The sequence below is a fragment of the Terrapene carolina genome, unplaced genomic scaffold (genome assembly GCF_002925995.2).
Source record: "Terrapene carolina triunguis isolate 2854851 unplaced genomic scaffold, T_m_triunguis-2.0 Scaffold391, whole genome shotgun sequence".
Classification (NCBI taxonomy): Eukaryota; Metazoa; Chordata; order Testudines; family Emydidae; genus Terrapene; species Terrapene triunguis.
This window is the reverse complement of record NW_020664742.1, coordinates 1,526,996-1,542,188: the sequence shown is the minus strand read 5'-3', so window position 1 is coordinate 1,542,188 and position 15,193 is coordinate 1,526,996. Positions and strand designations below refer to the sequence as shown.

General features: G+C 45.3%; 1 protein-coding gene across 2 annotated transcripts; it reads left to right on the top strand.

The window, feature by feature from the left end:
* Nucleotides 1–38: 38 nt before the first annotated feature.
* On the top strand, nucleotides 39–14,855 carry YBEY (ybeY metalloendoribonuclease). Of its 2 annotated transcripts, none has more exons than XM_024201213.3 (5): nucleotides 39–97; nucleotides 1,604–1,839; nucleotides 6,230–6,361; nucleotides 11,503–11,571; nucleotides 14,573–14,855. In XM_024201213.3, the coding sequence occupies exons 2-5, from the start codon at nucleotides 1,630–1,632 to the stop codon at nucleotides 14,657–14,659; spliced, it is 498 nt and encodes a 165-aa protein (XP_024056981.1). In that variant the 5' UTR covers nucleotides 39–97; nucleotides 1,604–1,629; the 3' UTR covers nucleotides 14,660–14,855. The 2 variants fall into 2 exon arrangements, with proteins under 2 accessions (XP_024056981.1, XP_024056980.1); XM_024201212.2 differs by lacking the exon at nucleotides 39–97 and adding an exon at nucleotides 104–286.
* The last annotated feature ends 338 nt before the right edge of the window (nucleotides 14,856–15,193 follow it).

Here is a 15,193-nt window from a genome sequence, read left to right as displayed (position 1 = left end):
CGCGCGTGCGCACCAGCTGGGCGGGACCAGGACTCACCCGTTTCCGGTCCGTGCTGCTCGGGTCTGCCCCGGGACCGTCCGCCGGAAGCCCCGCCCGGTGAGCGCGAGCTGCAGGGGCGGGTGGCGGCGCGCGCCTCGCCTCGCCTGGCCGGGCCCCGCGCGCTCAGCGCTGCTGCTGCAGACCCGCCCCCGGGGCGCCCAGCTGGGGCCGGCGGCGCCGGGCTGTGCAGTGACGCCCACGAGCCCCGGGGCCGGGACAGAAGCCGGTTTCCCAGGGCGGCCTCAGGTGCTGTAACGCCTCTTCTCCTCCCGGAGCCCGGCCCTGCTGCCCGCCTGTTCGCTCCCGCTCCTTCAACAGCCTGCGTCCCCCCGGGCCAGGCCCGGCATGAAGCCGAGGGGGGGAGGGGGCAATGGGGCCTGTCGTTAACGGCTACATCACAATGGATGTGCCCAAGGGGCGGAGTGAAAGTTGCCCAGACAACCTTCATGTTGGCCTCTCCTAACTTGAGCGTGCCCGAGTCTACAACTTCTCCGTGTTTCGCTTGTGTGCTGGTATATACTCCTGTGCTGTCCCCTCTGCTTCGCTTCCTTTCGGAGGTGACAGACCTCGTGTTTTCAATCGCTCTTCACACAAGTTTTTCCAGGCCCTTGATCATTCTTTCTGGCCTTCTCTGAATCCCCCTCTAGTATCTTCCTTGAGATGTGAAAGCTGCTACATAGGCCTGGTCTACACTAGGACTTTAATTCGGATTTAGCTGCCTTAATCCGAATTAACCCTTCACCCGTCCACACTACAGAGCCAGTTAATTCGAATTAAAGGGCCCTTTAAATCGATTTCTGTACTCCACCTCGACGAACGGAGTAGAGCCTAAATCGATTTTGTTAATTCGAATTAGGGTTAGTGTGGACGCACACCACCGAATTACTGTGTTTAAGTTAATGGGGTAGTGTGGCCGCACACCACCGAATTAATGTGGTTTAAAACCGAATTAAGGTGCTTAGTGTGGCCGCGCACAATCGAATTTATACAACCTGTTTCCCAAATTCGAATTATCTAAATTCGGATTAATCCTGTAGTGTAGACATACCCATAGACAGCACTCTACAGGAGGCCTCTCTTTATCCAGTGGACTTGGGTGTAACCATGGATGAGCGTCATGTAACCCTTCCTTGTACTGTGCAGTTTATGTACTTTAAGCCCGGCCTGGAGGGTCCCTCTTTAAACTGAGAGGGTTGTTTCAGCCTCCTGACGTATGCTCCAGCATATTTACTGAGATTGCCAATGTGAGGTAGACAGCTGTCTGCTAGCTTTAGCTTATCTAATGTATGTGACGAACAGATACAGGTTGGTTACTGATAGGACTGATTTGTTCTCGATTTGAAATGGTAAGGGGATTGGATGGTTCAGATGATTGGCAGTAGGCTATATAGGCTGTTTTGTCTCGATCAAAGCAACTGGCTTCTAAAATTACGTGTTTTACCCTCCACCATATCTTTGTCTACCCTTTCACAGATCCTAAAGCAACAATAGTGTCTCCTAGCTGCTACTGGATTATTAGTTGCTACCATTGCCTAATATTCATTTTTAAAAATTAATTTGCAGGGCCCCCTTGAATAGTTTCTAATGAGATGAGTTTAGTCATTCGAAATCTGCAGAAAGTCATCCCCCTCAGGCGAATCCCACTTCGCAGAAGAATAGAAATCCTTCAGAAGATTTTGGACGTGCAGCAGTTCGACCTGGGCGTTATCTGTGTTAATAACAGAAACATTCAACTTCTCAATAGCACCTACAGGCAAAAAAATGTCCCCACTGATGTGCTTTCCTTCCCTTTTCATGAGGTAAAATTGATTTTTTTCCCCCTCCCTTTCTTCTCCTTTCCACAGCTACTTTCTTGGTCTGCCTGACACAACTGACTTCTTGGCAAGCCATTAGAGAAAGTACCATAACCCTTATTAAATAAATCCTAAAGTAATTTGATATCATATTTCGTTGCAGTGGCTTTCTGTGCTGATACACTAGGACACGGTGTTTTAGGGGATCCCAGACATGTTGTGGAACTTGATGGTGATTTGGGACCTGTTTCAGGGCTCTCAGAGGTTATCTTCTTTGAAACCATCTTCAGCAATCCTCATTAGATGTTTTATACGTTCTTCCTTCCATGGCTCCATAAATGCATGAAAACAGAGCCATGAGTCAAGTTATACATACACTGCCTGTTCCCCAGCATTTCAGAAATTCTACTTCCACAAGGCATCTGGCAGCAGTTAAAGTGTCACTACTGGGAAGCTGAAAGTGGACAACGGGATGGATCACTTGATAACTACGTGTTCTGTTCATTCCCTCTGAAGCACTTGGCACTGGCCACTGTTGGCAGACAGGATGCTTGGCTAGATGGACCATTGGTCTGACCCAGTGTGGCCATTCTTATGTTCCTGCTTTTTTGCCTTTTTTGGTCAGAATTATTTAAATCTTCAAAGTAACCAGTAAGAAATTTGATTATTTACATTAGGTAACTTGTTGATAATAACGAAATGTCTTTCTGTTGCTCTCTTATGGAAGGCAGTCAAGATTTAAAAGGAAAAAGGTACAGGCTCACACATTCGGCTACCATCAGGTACTAGGGATAGGGAGAGAAGGCATTGGAAATGTAACTTTTCCATCAAGTGTACATGTTTAAACACTTGGATCCCATTTGATTTCTGCTGACATGAGAACAGTATAATTGCTCACCTAGGGTCATAGGAGTGGCAAAAATATTTCCTAGGTAAACAATAATTAGCTAAAGAATTCCTCCGTTTTTGTCACATTCAGATCTAGTTTTTAGTAGCTGTGCTATGTTGACGTCTAAAGGTGGTGTTATTTATTTAGCAGAACTCTGGCCTCTAATGGGATGTCTACACAGCCTGGGGGAGCTAGCCTTGCAGTCCGAGTTGACGGGCTTGGGTTAGCAGAGCTCATGCTAGCACTCTAAAGATAGTGCTTTGAAGTTGTGGCTCAGGCAGGAGCTTGGGCTCTGAAGCCTAGGGAAGTGAGATAGACTTCCGAGCCTGAGCTCCCGCCCAAGCTGCAACTTCAAAGCACTGTCGACACAGTACTTCTGGGGGAATTCTGCACATCTGCGGACACACAGAATTCCTCTATATCGCTGCACTCATGCCGGCTGTTCTGGCGCCACAGCAGCCTCTGGTGGGCAAAATGCAGGACTGCAGCACTTCTTAGGCAAAATGTATTTTATGCAGGAAAATACAAAATTCTATGCCCAGTGCTCCAGCATTTCCCCAGGAGTAGAGTTCCTCACAGCACACCGCCTGCAGAGCCAGGTTAGGACAGAGTGGGGCACATAGGATTACTGGGGTTCAGAATGGCTAGTGGGGGGGACAGACTGGAGCATGGGCTCAGGAGTTAGTGAGGTGACAGAAAGGGGAACTACACAAATATGAGGAGGTTAGTTAAACACAAATTAACAGGTACAGCACCAAAAGTAAAATCCCTGCAAACAGCATGGAAACTTTAAAGACACCATAATAGAGGCTCAACTTAAATGTATATCCCAAATTAAAAAACATAGTAAGAGAACCAAAAATGTACCACTGTGGCTAAACAACAAAGTAAAAGAAGCAGTGAGAGACAAAAAGGCATCCTTTAAAAAGTGGAAGTTAAATCCTAGTGAGGAAAATAGAAAGGAGTATAAACTCTTGCAAATGAAGCTTAAAAATATAATTAGGAAAGCCAAAAAGAAATTTGAAGTACAGCTAGCCAAAGACTCAAAAAGTAATAGCAAATACATTTTTAAGTATATCAGAAGCAGGAGGCCTGCTAAACAACCAGTGGGGCCACTGGACAATCAAGATACTAAAGGAGCACTCAAGGATAAGGCCATTGCGGAGAAACTAAATGAATTCTTTGCATCAGTCTTCACAGTTGAGGATTTGAGGGAGATTCCCAAACCTGAGCCATTCTTTTTAGGTGACAGATCTGAGGAACTGTCCCAGACTGAGGTGTCATTAGAGGAGGTTTTGGACCAAATTGATAAACTAAACAGTAATAAGTCACCAGAATCAAATGGTATTCACCCAAGAGTTCTGAAAGAACTCAAATGTGAAATTGCAGACCTATCATCTGTGGTTTCTAACCTATCATTTAAATCCGCTTCTGTACCAAATGACTGGAGGATAGCTAATGTGACGCCAATTTTTAAAAAAGGGACCCAGAGGTGACCCTGGCAATTACAGGCTGGTAAGCCTGACTTCAGTACCGGGCAAACTGGTTGAAACTGTAGTAAAGAACAAAATTGTCAGACACATAGATGAACATAATTAGTTGGGGAAGAGTCAACATGGTTTTTGTAAAGAGAAATCATGCCTCACCAATCTAGTAGAATTCTTTGAGGGGGTCAACAAGCATATGGAAAAGGGGGATCCAGTGGATATAGTGTATTTAGATTTTCAGAAACCTTTGACGAGGTCTCTCACCAAAGGCTCTTAAGCACAGTAAGCTGTCATGAGATAAGAGGGACGGTCCTCTCATGGACTGGTAACTGGTTAAAAGATAGGAAACAAAGGGTAGGTATAAACGGTCAGTTTTCAGAATGGAGAGACGTAAATAGTGGTGTCCCCCAGGGGTCAGTACTGGGCCCAGTCCTATTCAACATATTCATAAATGATCTGGAAAAAGGGGTAAAAGGTGACGTGGCAAAATTTGCAGATGATGCGAAACTACTCAAGATAGTTAAGTATAAAGCAGACTGCGAAGAGCTACAAAGGATCTCACAAAACTGGGTGATTGGGCAACAAAATGCCAGATAAACTTCAATGTTGATAAATGGCAATTAATGCACATTGGAAAACATAATCCCAACTATACATATAAAATAATGGGGTCTAAATTAGCTGTTACCACTCAAGAAAGAGATCTTGACGTCATTATGAATAGTTCTCTGAAAACATCCACTCAGTGTGCAGTGGCAGTCAAAAAAGCGAACAGAATGTTGGGCATCATTAAGAAAGGGATAGCTAATAAGACAGAAAATATATTGCCTCTATATAAATCCATGGTACGCCCACATCTTGAATACTGCGTGCAAATGTGGTCACCCCATCTCAAAAAAAGATATTTTGGAATTGGAAAAAGTTCAAAAAAGGGCAACAAAAATGATTAGGGGTATGGAACGGCTGCTGTATGAGGAGAGATTAATAACACTGGGACTTTTCAGTTTGGAAAAGAGATGACTAAGGGGGGATATGATAGAAGTCTATAAAATCATGACTGGTGTAGAGAAAGTAAATAAGGAATTGTTATTTACTCCTTCTCATAAGACAAAAGCTAGGGGCCACCAAATGAAATTAATAGGCAGCAAGTTTAAAACAAACAAAAGGAAGTATTTTTTCACACAACGCACAGTCAACCTGTGGAACTCCTTGCCAGACGATGTGAAAGCCAAGACTATAACAGGGTTCAAAAAAGAACTAGATAAATTCATGGAGGATAGGTCCATCAATGGCTTTTGGCAGGGATGGTGTCCCTAGCTTCTGTTTGCCAGAAGCTGGGAATGGGAGACAGGATGGATCACTTGATGATTTACCTGTTCTATTCATTCCTTCTGGGGCACCTGGCATTGGCCACTATCGGAAGACAAGATACTGGGCTAGATGGACCTTTGGTCTGACCCAGTATGGCTGTTCTTATGTTTGACAAATAAAATATGCAGAATTTCCAAGTATTGTGTGCAGAATTTTTAATTTTTTTGGCGCAGGATTCCCCCAGGAGTAACACAGCTATTTTTTAGAATGCTAGCACAAGTCCCACTAGTCCAAGTCTGTCAACCTAGGCTAGGAGGCTTGCTACCATGGGATGTGTCGGCCTACCCTAAGCAAGTCAAGGACATGTGTAAATTTTACACTAGGTGCTGGACCTATACATATTGGCTGACTGAACATAGCAAATGTTTCACAGCTTGGTGATTCATCCTTTGGATCATACAGTCAAATCAAAGTCCCTTTCTGTCCATTTCTGGTTACTGTTCTAATGGAAGTTAAAGAGCCCCTAGCTAATTTCCTCTGTCAGTAAAAAGCCTTTAGTGTCTAAGGTTCCATTTGCATGAACCACCTTGCTGTACCAGTGCCTCGCTCATTACTTTGTAACAACTTTGGGAAGCCTTGAGGAGGAGAAGTTCTCTGTCTAACCAGATGCTCGCGTTTGTTAACTTTTGGAAGGGCTTCTGTATTTCAGAATCTGAAAGCAGGTGAGCTGCCTCAGCCTAGTTTTCGAGACGAATACAATCTCGGGGATGTTTTCCTAGGAGTAGAGTATATCTATCAACAGTGCCAAGAACATGGGGAGGATTACTACAGCATTCTTACAGTAAGTGTTGCTTACTAATACAGATTTCTCATCACAGACACGATTTGGGAACCATGGTTGAAACAATGCTAATATTCACTGGTGGGGAGGTTTTTTTGCCAGTTTATGGACATTGCAAAGATTCATCTACAGAAAAATGTCCTGAATCCAAACCTATAATGTAAAGCAGGGGTGGGCAAACTTTTTGGCCTGAAGGCCACATCTGGGTGGGGAAATTGCATGCAGGGCCATGAATGTAGGGCTGGGGCAGGGGGTTGGGGTGCAGGAGGGAGTGTGGGGTGTGTGGGGGGGGTGCGGTGTGCAGGAAGGGGCTCAGGGCAAGGGGTTGGGGTGCAGGAGGGGTGCGGGGCGTACGAGGGGGCTCAGGGCAGGGGGTTGGGGCGCAGGAGGGGATGCGGAGTGCTGGAGGGGACTCAGGGCAAGGGGTTGGGGTGCGGAGTGCATGAGGGGACTTAGGGCAGGGGGTTGGGGCAGGGGGCTCGGGGCAGGGGGTTGAGATGTAGGAGGGCTGTGGCAGGGGGCTCAGGGCGGGGGGTTGGAGTGCAAGAGGGGACTCAGGGCAGGGGGTTTGGGGTGCGGGCTCCAGGGTGGCAGCGGCACACAGCAGGATTAAGGCAGGCTCCCTGCCTGCCCTGGCCCCACGCCACTCCCAGAAGCAGCCGGCACCACATCCCTGCGTTCCTGGCCAATGGAAGCTGTGGGGGGCAGCGCCTGCAGGCAAGGGCAGCGTGCGGATCCCTTCTCTGCCCACCCACCCCGGGCCGCAGGGACGTGGTGCCCGCCGCTTCCGGGAGCAATGCAGGGCCAGGGTAGGCAGGGAGCCTGCCTTAGCCCCGCAGCGCCACAGGGGTGGTAATCCCGTGGGCCAGATCCAAAGCCCTGATGGGCTGGATCCAGCCCGCGGGCCGTAGTTTTCCCACCCCTGATGTAAAGAAATTTAAATGTATATGCTCCATGTAAGCACGAAGTCATGCTAAAACACATTTCCAATTGCAGTCTTTTCTTAAATGTGGCTAGGATGTCTCTGGTAACTGTGTTCAGTGCTGTTACAACTTTGGAGGAAAGACTGAGTGGTAGAATAATACTTTTGTGAATAACCAAAGGGTAGGTTGAACTTAAGTCAAGAAAACTTACAAGTGATGAATAAAATCAGGAGAGTGTCATAGAATCATAGAAGATTAGGGTTGGAAGAGACCTCAGGAGGTCATCTAGTCCAATCCCCTGCTCAAAGCAGGACCAACACCACTAAATCATTCCAGCCAAGGTTTTGTCAAGCCGGGCCTTAAAAGCCTCTAAGGATGGAGATTCCACCACCTTCCTAGGGAACCCAGTCCAGTGCTTCACCACCCTCCTAGTGAAATAGTGTTTCCTAATATCCAACCTAGACCTCCCCCACTGCAACTTGAGACCATTGCTCCTTGTTCTGTCATCTGTCACCACTGAGAACAGCCTAGCTCCATCCTCTTTGGAACCCCGCTTCAGGTAGTTGAAGGCTGCTATCAAATCCCCTCTCACTCTTCTCTTCTGCAGACTAAATAAGCCCAGTTCCCTCAGCCTCTCCTCGTAAGTCATGTGCCCCAGTCCCCTAATCATTTTCGTTGCCCTCCGCTGGACTCTCTCCAATTTGTCCACATCCCTTCTGTAGTGAGGGGCCCAAAATTGGAAACAAAAATGCTCCAGATGTGGCCTCGCCAGTGCCGAATAGAGGGGAATAATCACTTCCCTCGATCTGCTGGCAATGCTCCTACTAATGCAGCCCAATATGCCGTTAGCCTTCTTGGCAACAAGGGCACGCTGCTGACTCATATCCAGCTTCTCGTCCAGCGTAATCCCCAGGTCCTTTTCTGCAGAGCTGCTGTTTAGCCAGTGTCACCTGGGCTGCATTGAGGGCTGGGAATTAATCTACAGTGAGGGGTAGTTGTGGGGAATTAAAAGACCGTTTAGGAGCTATACTCCCTAGATTCACTGTAGAGGCTGAGCAGCAAGCATGTCTCACCAATAGTCTTAACAGCAGAAACTGCTCCCACGAAGGAGCAGAAGCAACAGCTGCCATAACTTACCCAGGAGCGGTTGCTTCTCTGAGCTGAATTAAAGTAACTTCCACACTAGGGAGACCAGGACTGTTCCTGTTGTTGGTTCTCTTTGTCCATATAGGGGTTATTTTTAAATACAATATAACAAGAAAATATAACTCGGAAAAACTAGGGAAGTAATGGGGGCTAAGCATCTCTAGATATTAGCTGTGGAATAAGATGGGCTGAGGTGACTTGACCTCTTAGCCTGGTCTGGATCACTTGGTAAACTGGGCACAAACAAACAATATGTTATATACATTTACGTTTAAATAATAATATATGGAGCTATATGTATCTCGTAGAGCTGGAAGGGACCCCCCCCCCCAAAAAAGGTCATTGAGTCCAGCCCCCTGCCTTTACTAGCAGGACCAAGTACTGATTTTGCCCCAGATCCCTAAGTGGCTCTGTCAAGGATTGAACTCACAAGCCTGGGTTTAGCAGGCCAATGCTCAAACCACTGAGCTATCCCTCCCCTTGTGAGCTAGCCCTAGCTTTATACATCAAGGAACAAAGAATGTAGGTTACACTTATGCAATGGAGGACTCTATCCTGGGAAGCAGTGACTCTGAAAAAGATAGGGGGGTTTGGTGAATAATCATCTGAACATGAGCTCCCAGTGTGACACTGGCAAAAAGGACTAATGTAATCTTTGGACACATAAATAAAAGTATCTCTAGTAGGAGTCAAGTTATTTACCTGTCTATTTGGTACTGGTGCAATCACTGCTGGAATACTCTGTCCAGTCCTGGTATCCACAATTCAAGGAGGATATTGGTAAATTAGAGAGGATTCAAAAAAGAGCCACAAGAATAATTAAAGAATTAGAAAACATGCCTTATAGTGATAGACTCAAGGAGCGCAATCTGTTTAGCTTAACAAAGAGAAGAGAAAATGTTGTTAGTAGAGGGCTCTATAATCTAATGGACAAAAGCATAACAAGATTCAGCGACTGGAAGCTGAAACTAGAGAAATGCCAACTGGAAAAAAGGTGCATATTTGGTTAACGGCAGCTTAACAATAGATGTAGTGGATCATTTGACATTCAATCTTGATTTAGAGCTGTTTTTAAAAAGATGCTGTACCTCAACCAAAAACTTATGGACTTGGTTTGAGAATTATTGGGTGAAATTCTATAGCCTGTTACACAGGAGGTCAGACTAGGTGATCTTAATGGTACCTTCTGGCAATAAAATTACGAATATGGAATTCAGGGACTTAGCGTGATTCTTTTAAAGATAAGTTTGATTCACCTTTTAAACATAGAAAGAGTGTAATGGCTTTCAGTCCCTGCAGCAGGTCCCCAATTGCTCTTGCAGTCTAAGACCTTGTCTACTCTGCCTTTTGCTGACAAAACTCTGCAGCTTTTGGAGGCAAAACAGTGGAAGTGTACACACTGCAATGCCACTTTTGACGAGAAAACTGCCCTGTTTTAGTGACAAAATAAAACCACCTCGATGAGAGGCATAAAGTTTTTTACGGCAAACTTAAAGCAACAAAGTGTCAGTGTAGATCAGTGGTGGGCAAACTGCAGCCCATCAGGGTAATCCACTGGGGGGGCCGCGAGACAGTTTGTTTACATTGACCGTCCGCAGGCACGGCCACCTGCAACTCCCAGTGGCTGCAGTTCGCCATTCCCGGCCAATGGGATCTGTGGGAAGCGGCGGCCAGCACCTGTCGTCCTTCCCCTGCCTCAGGGCTGGTTGCTTCTGGCAGCTGTCTGAACTTAGAGACAGCATGCCGACACACACACTCCCCCAACACACACACTCTGTCTCCCCCCCATACACACACACGCTTCAGTTGAAAAGCAGCTGGCAATCTAGTAGGATGCCCATGGAAGGATGGGATTGAGAAACCTGCATCACGTGATGCTGTACCTGCCCCATGAGGCATTGCAAACGCTTCCCAAAGCACCCTGTGGCCAGTTGCACAGTGGGATTGGTACCCACAATGCACTGCTCTCTGTCTATGCAAGAGCTGCTAATGTGGATGCACTCTGCCGACACAAGGAGCATAGTGTGGACATGCAATAGCAGTTTAATTAAAGTGGCGTAACTTTTGCCAACAAAACTCTGTAGTGTAGACATAAGCCTTAAACTTTCTGATCTCTTTAAAACTGTTTTTTATTTACTGTTTCATCTCTGTTTTGGAGAGAGGAAAAGGGTGAGTTTTGCCCCAAAGAGGAAAGGGATGCTGAAGGCAAGAATGCTTCTTTATTTAAACCTATTCTTGTGTACCCTCATGTATCTTCTGCCAGGGGACATAAGTTTGATTTACTGAAGTCATAGAACAATTCCCTGCCTTGTCCCCAAGGCTCTGAGTGCCTACAATTCTAATTGAGGTGAGTGGGAGCTGTATTATTCAGCACCTCTGAAAATGGCCACAGATCCACTGGTGCTGTAAGCGGGCATAGTTCCATTTGAAATCAGTGGAGTTGCTGAGACTGATAACTTTTGAAGATTAGAGCAGGAGATGGAATTGTGTTCCCGGTGACCCATCTGGTTATTTTGTTTAGCAGCAGGTGTATTTTCTTGGACTTGACCATAGACAAGATATTTTACCATTTGAAAATGTCCTTTTCAATTACAAGAGGTTGAAGACAAACTTGTGGCTGACTTGTCAGAGGAGGCTATTATTACAAACACTGTCCTCTGGAATTTCTGTTTTCTTTTGGTTGGTGACTTTAGATATAACCTGTTCCTGTACTTTTTGGAGTATTAACTGGTTTTCCTCTGAAAGTTTCCCAAAAGCAATAGAATATATATAGCTGACAACATATGAGAAAGCTAGACTATATTCAGAAGATTAAAGTTAGTCATTCTTGCAGTTTTTCTGCTCTTGCCCCCTTTTCCCATCTCAGTACAAGGTATGCAAGGACCATGTGCATTAGACTATTGATCTTCGTGTACTGGCTAGTAAAAGTAGTTAACTTTATTGCTGTCACTTTCTTTGTGAAGAACTGTGCTAAATATTGCAAGGTAGCCCCTACATACTACAGTGATGCACACATGGATAAATGTTTAGAGATTTGTAAAATACTAAAACCATTTTTGTTTCCTTGGACAGGTGACTGCAGCTCATGGACTGTGTCATTTGCTGGGATACCAGCACAACACAGAAGCGGAGTGGGAGCAGGTAAAAGGATGTTCTTACCTAAGCTGAGATATAGATACACCTCTACCTCGATGTAACGCTGTCCTCGGGAACCAAAAACTCTTACCGCGTTATAGATGAAACCGTGTTATATCGAACTTGCTTTGATCCACCGGAGTGCGCAGCCCCGCCCCCCCCCCCCGGAGCGCTGCTTTACCGCGTTATATCCGAATTTGTGTTATATCGGGTCGCGTTATATCGGGGTAGAGGTGTATATATTAAGAATGCCCAAAGTACATCAGTGATGGTACATCAAATTCAAAACCTTATTGTAAATGCAGAGACATTTTCCTGACTATTCGTACATATTGTTGTATAACCTTCTAATCCTGATGCTCTCAGGGGCACTTCGCAGCCAGTCATTTATACATACATTCAAACCGTGAAAGTAATAGTGCAAAGTTCTAATAGTGCCTTTCATCTTAGAGAATCCTCAAGAACTACATCTGTGTTTAAAAGGGTAGCGGGTTCAAAAACAGGCCTTAGTATGGACTCTTTCAACCTTAACTGTGGAGACACAACTGTGCCTCCATGGGGCAAGAATCCGCGCAGCAGCCGTATAACTCTGCAAGGCTACAATACGTTAGGAGAGGAAGTGGTTTAAAAATATATAATTGAAACTGTAGCTGGAATTTTAGGAAATAATGCTGTGCAATTATGTATAGCCTTCCATCAGAGCATCTCAGAGATGTTATCCTCATTTTACAAATGTAAAAACAGACAGAGTTTTAACTATTTGTGCAAGTTCACACAGAAGACTACTTAGAGTGGAGAACAGAACCTAGTGTGACAGTCAGGCCGGATGGCTGCAAGAGGGTGTGGGAAGGCAGATATGTAAACTCTAGAATATTAAAGACCCTCTTCCCTATCAGCTGAGAAGGGGTTACCGCAGGTCAATTAGGAACACCTGACTCCAATTAAGGGCTGCTTGAGACCTTTTAAAGCCCCTCTCCTGCTGAGAGATACAAACCCACCCACCCCTCCCTCCTGAGACACACATGCAGGCTGTTACTAGCCTAGTGGCAGCAGGGAAATAAGCATCTCCTGGAGGAGAGGCTGTGCTCCTTCCCGTAGGGGAAACAGACAAGCCTGAGTGCCTGCCAGGGGAAGGACTGACTCCCCGGGGCAAACCACAGGATGATACCCCACCCCAACGAGGAGGCGGGGAAGGTATCTCCCCCTGTATTAGGGTCTAATGAAATAGTCCCTTCTGTTTGTTGGAGGAACACCCCTTAGACCTACCCAGAAAATACGGCCGAAGGAACACAGAAGGGGGAAGACAAAGACTGCCCCAGTGCGGCAGACGGGTTGATTTAACCCAGGCCCATCTCACCAAAGGGAGAAGTGCTGAGGCTGGTAAGACAAGGAAGGTGCCTTGCCACACGCGGTATGGCCGTTCCCTGTTCTGACAACTGGAATATGTATACTACCTCCCATAAGCAGGTGTAATTAACCACATTGGAATCTTGCCAGAACATCAGGATTCACACCTTTTTCTTGTGGAAAAAGCCTTATGAGCTGTTTAATAGCCCATCTAATCAGGGCCTGCTTTTTACATCTTTTTCTGAAAATTGGGACCTCCAACAGCCTAATGCCCTAACTCCAATTTGGGGTGTTAGTTCGATACTTACTCAGGGGGAAGAATCGCCTATTGCAGCAGAAGTTGATTTAGTTGGGGATTGGTCCTGCTTTGAGCAGGGGCTTGGACTAGATGACCTCCTGAGGTCCCTTCCAATCCTGAGATTCTATGATTAAGTAGCCACCACTGCCTGGATTTCCTTTGGTTTCAAATACGATTACTGACCAGGCTCAGCCTAGCTTGGTTTGTGAGAGCTGACAAGATCATAGGCAGAGGTTGCATGCTTGCAGGCATATCTCGTTTTCTTAATGAACCATAGCTAAATGTGACTGCAATCAGTGGGAACTAAGGACAGTCAGCACCCCACAAGGGTACTGTGTATCTGGAAGGACTGAGCACTAGAAGTGCTTTGAAATCCTTCAATGAAAGGGTCTGTGTAAGAGCCCAGTCCTGTACATGCTTATCCATGTGAATCTCTGTGTGCTCATGTGAGACTCATAGACTCATAGACTTAAAGGTCAGAAGGGACCATTATGGTCATCTAGTCTGACCTCCCGCATGATGCAGGCCACAAAAGCTGACCCACCCACTTTCCCTTAACTCAGCTGTTGAAGTCTCCAGATCGTGATTTAAAGACTTCAAGTCGCAGAGAATCCTCCAGCTTGCAACCCCTGCCCAATGCTGCGGAGGAAGGCGAAAAACCTCCAGGGCCTCTGCCAATCTACCCTGGAGGAAAATTTCTTCCCGACCCCAAATATGGCGATCAGTAGAACCCCGAGCATACAGGCAAGATTCTCTAGCCAGACCCACATTTTACCAGCGATGGCACTTTATTACCTAATTGACTAAAATTATTGAGTCTTATTGAGTTCCTAGGTAACATTTCTCATGTAAGCAAGGGTTTAAAAGGAAAGGCATGATGCAGTTTTAGTGCCCATTCTTGTAAAGTGCAGTTCTGGTCAGAAATGTGACTGTAAATATGGCATAGTGGGTTCTGGATTTATTGTGTCTCACTGATTCTGTATCAGATGGGTGGGTGGATGTCAGGCAAAGACATGGTTTCCTGACTACCAGCTCTGCAGACTCAAACTGGGCTCTTTCCTTCTCATTTGGTCATCACAGTACTTATTTTCTGCCGGTGAAATTATGTCCTATGTGACACCTGTGCAGCCCAGTTGCATGAAGAGAATCTTAACTGTGTTGGCTCTGCGGTTACTTTTGTCCATAACTCATCTGTTACGACTTTGAATTCACACACGGGCAGATCTGTTTAAAGAAGTTGCCATTTTTACATAGTTTACTTTTCGGATTAGAACAGCACTTTAATGTCTAATGCTTAAAATTATAAAGAATGTACATGAAGGGAAAATGAGCATACTTTTTGATTTTTTTCCCCACTCATAGATGTATCAGAAGGAAAAACAAATTATTGAGGAGCTAAATGGAATCACCGGTGCAAACCTCCAGCCACTGACTAAAAACCATTTCTGATCACGTCGCAAAAAAAAGAAAGAAGACCCAGAAAAATAAATCCTTATTCTACTAAGAAACCAAGTAGCATGGATACAACTAACTTAAGTATTAAGTGATTTATTTAACAGATATCTATGTTAACTTCATATAGTGTCAACAGAATGCCTTACATTGTAGTGTGTAATAAAATTCAGCCAAACAGCTTATCTCTCAAGCAGAGTGCAGTTGTATATGTAACTTGTAACCAGCAATGGATTCCAATATCAAACAACACAAATGTATGTTGAAGTATCTACTGGAGACCCACAGAAGCAGCTGAAAACTACAGTGCTTACTCCTTTATACTGCTGTCCTCCTCCCACCATATCCTTAGTGGGAAAGAGGGTAGAAAAATGGAATCTGAGTTTGAATTCATTAAATTGTTCAAATATAGTCATGTGTCTAATATCTGAAGTTGGCTTTGAAAAAGACTTAAGATGAGAAAGATGCTACCCAGAGAGTCTTCCTTCGAGGTTGATGTATACATATAAAAGTAACAGTGATTTAAATCAT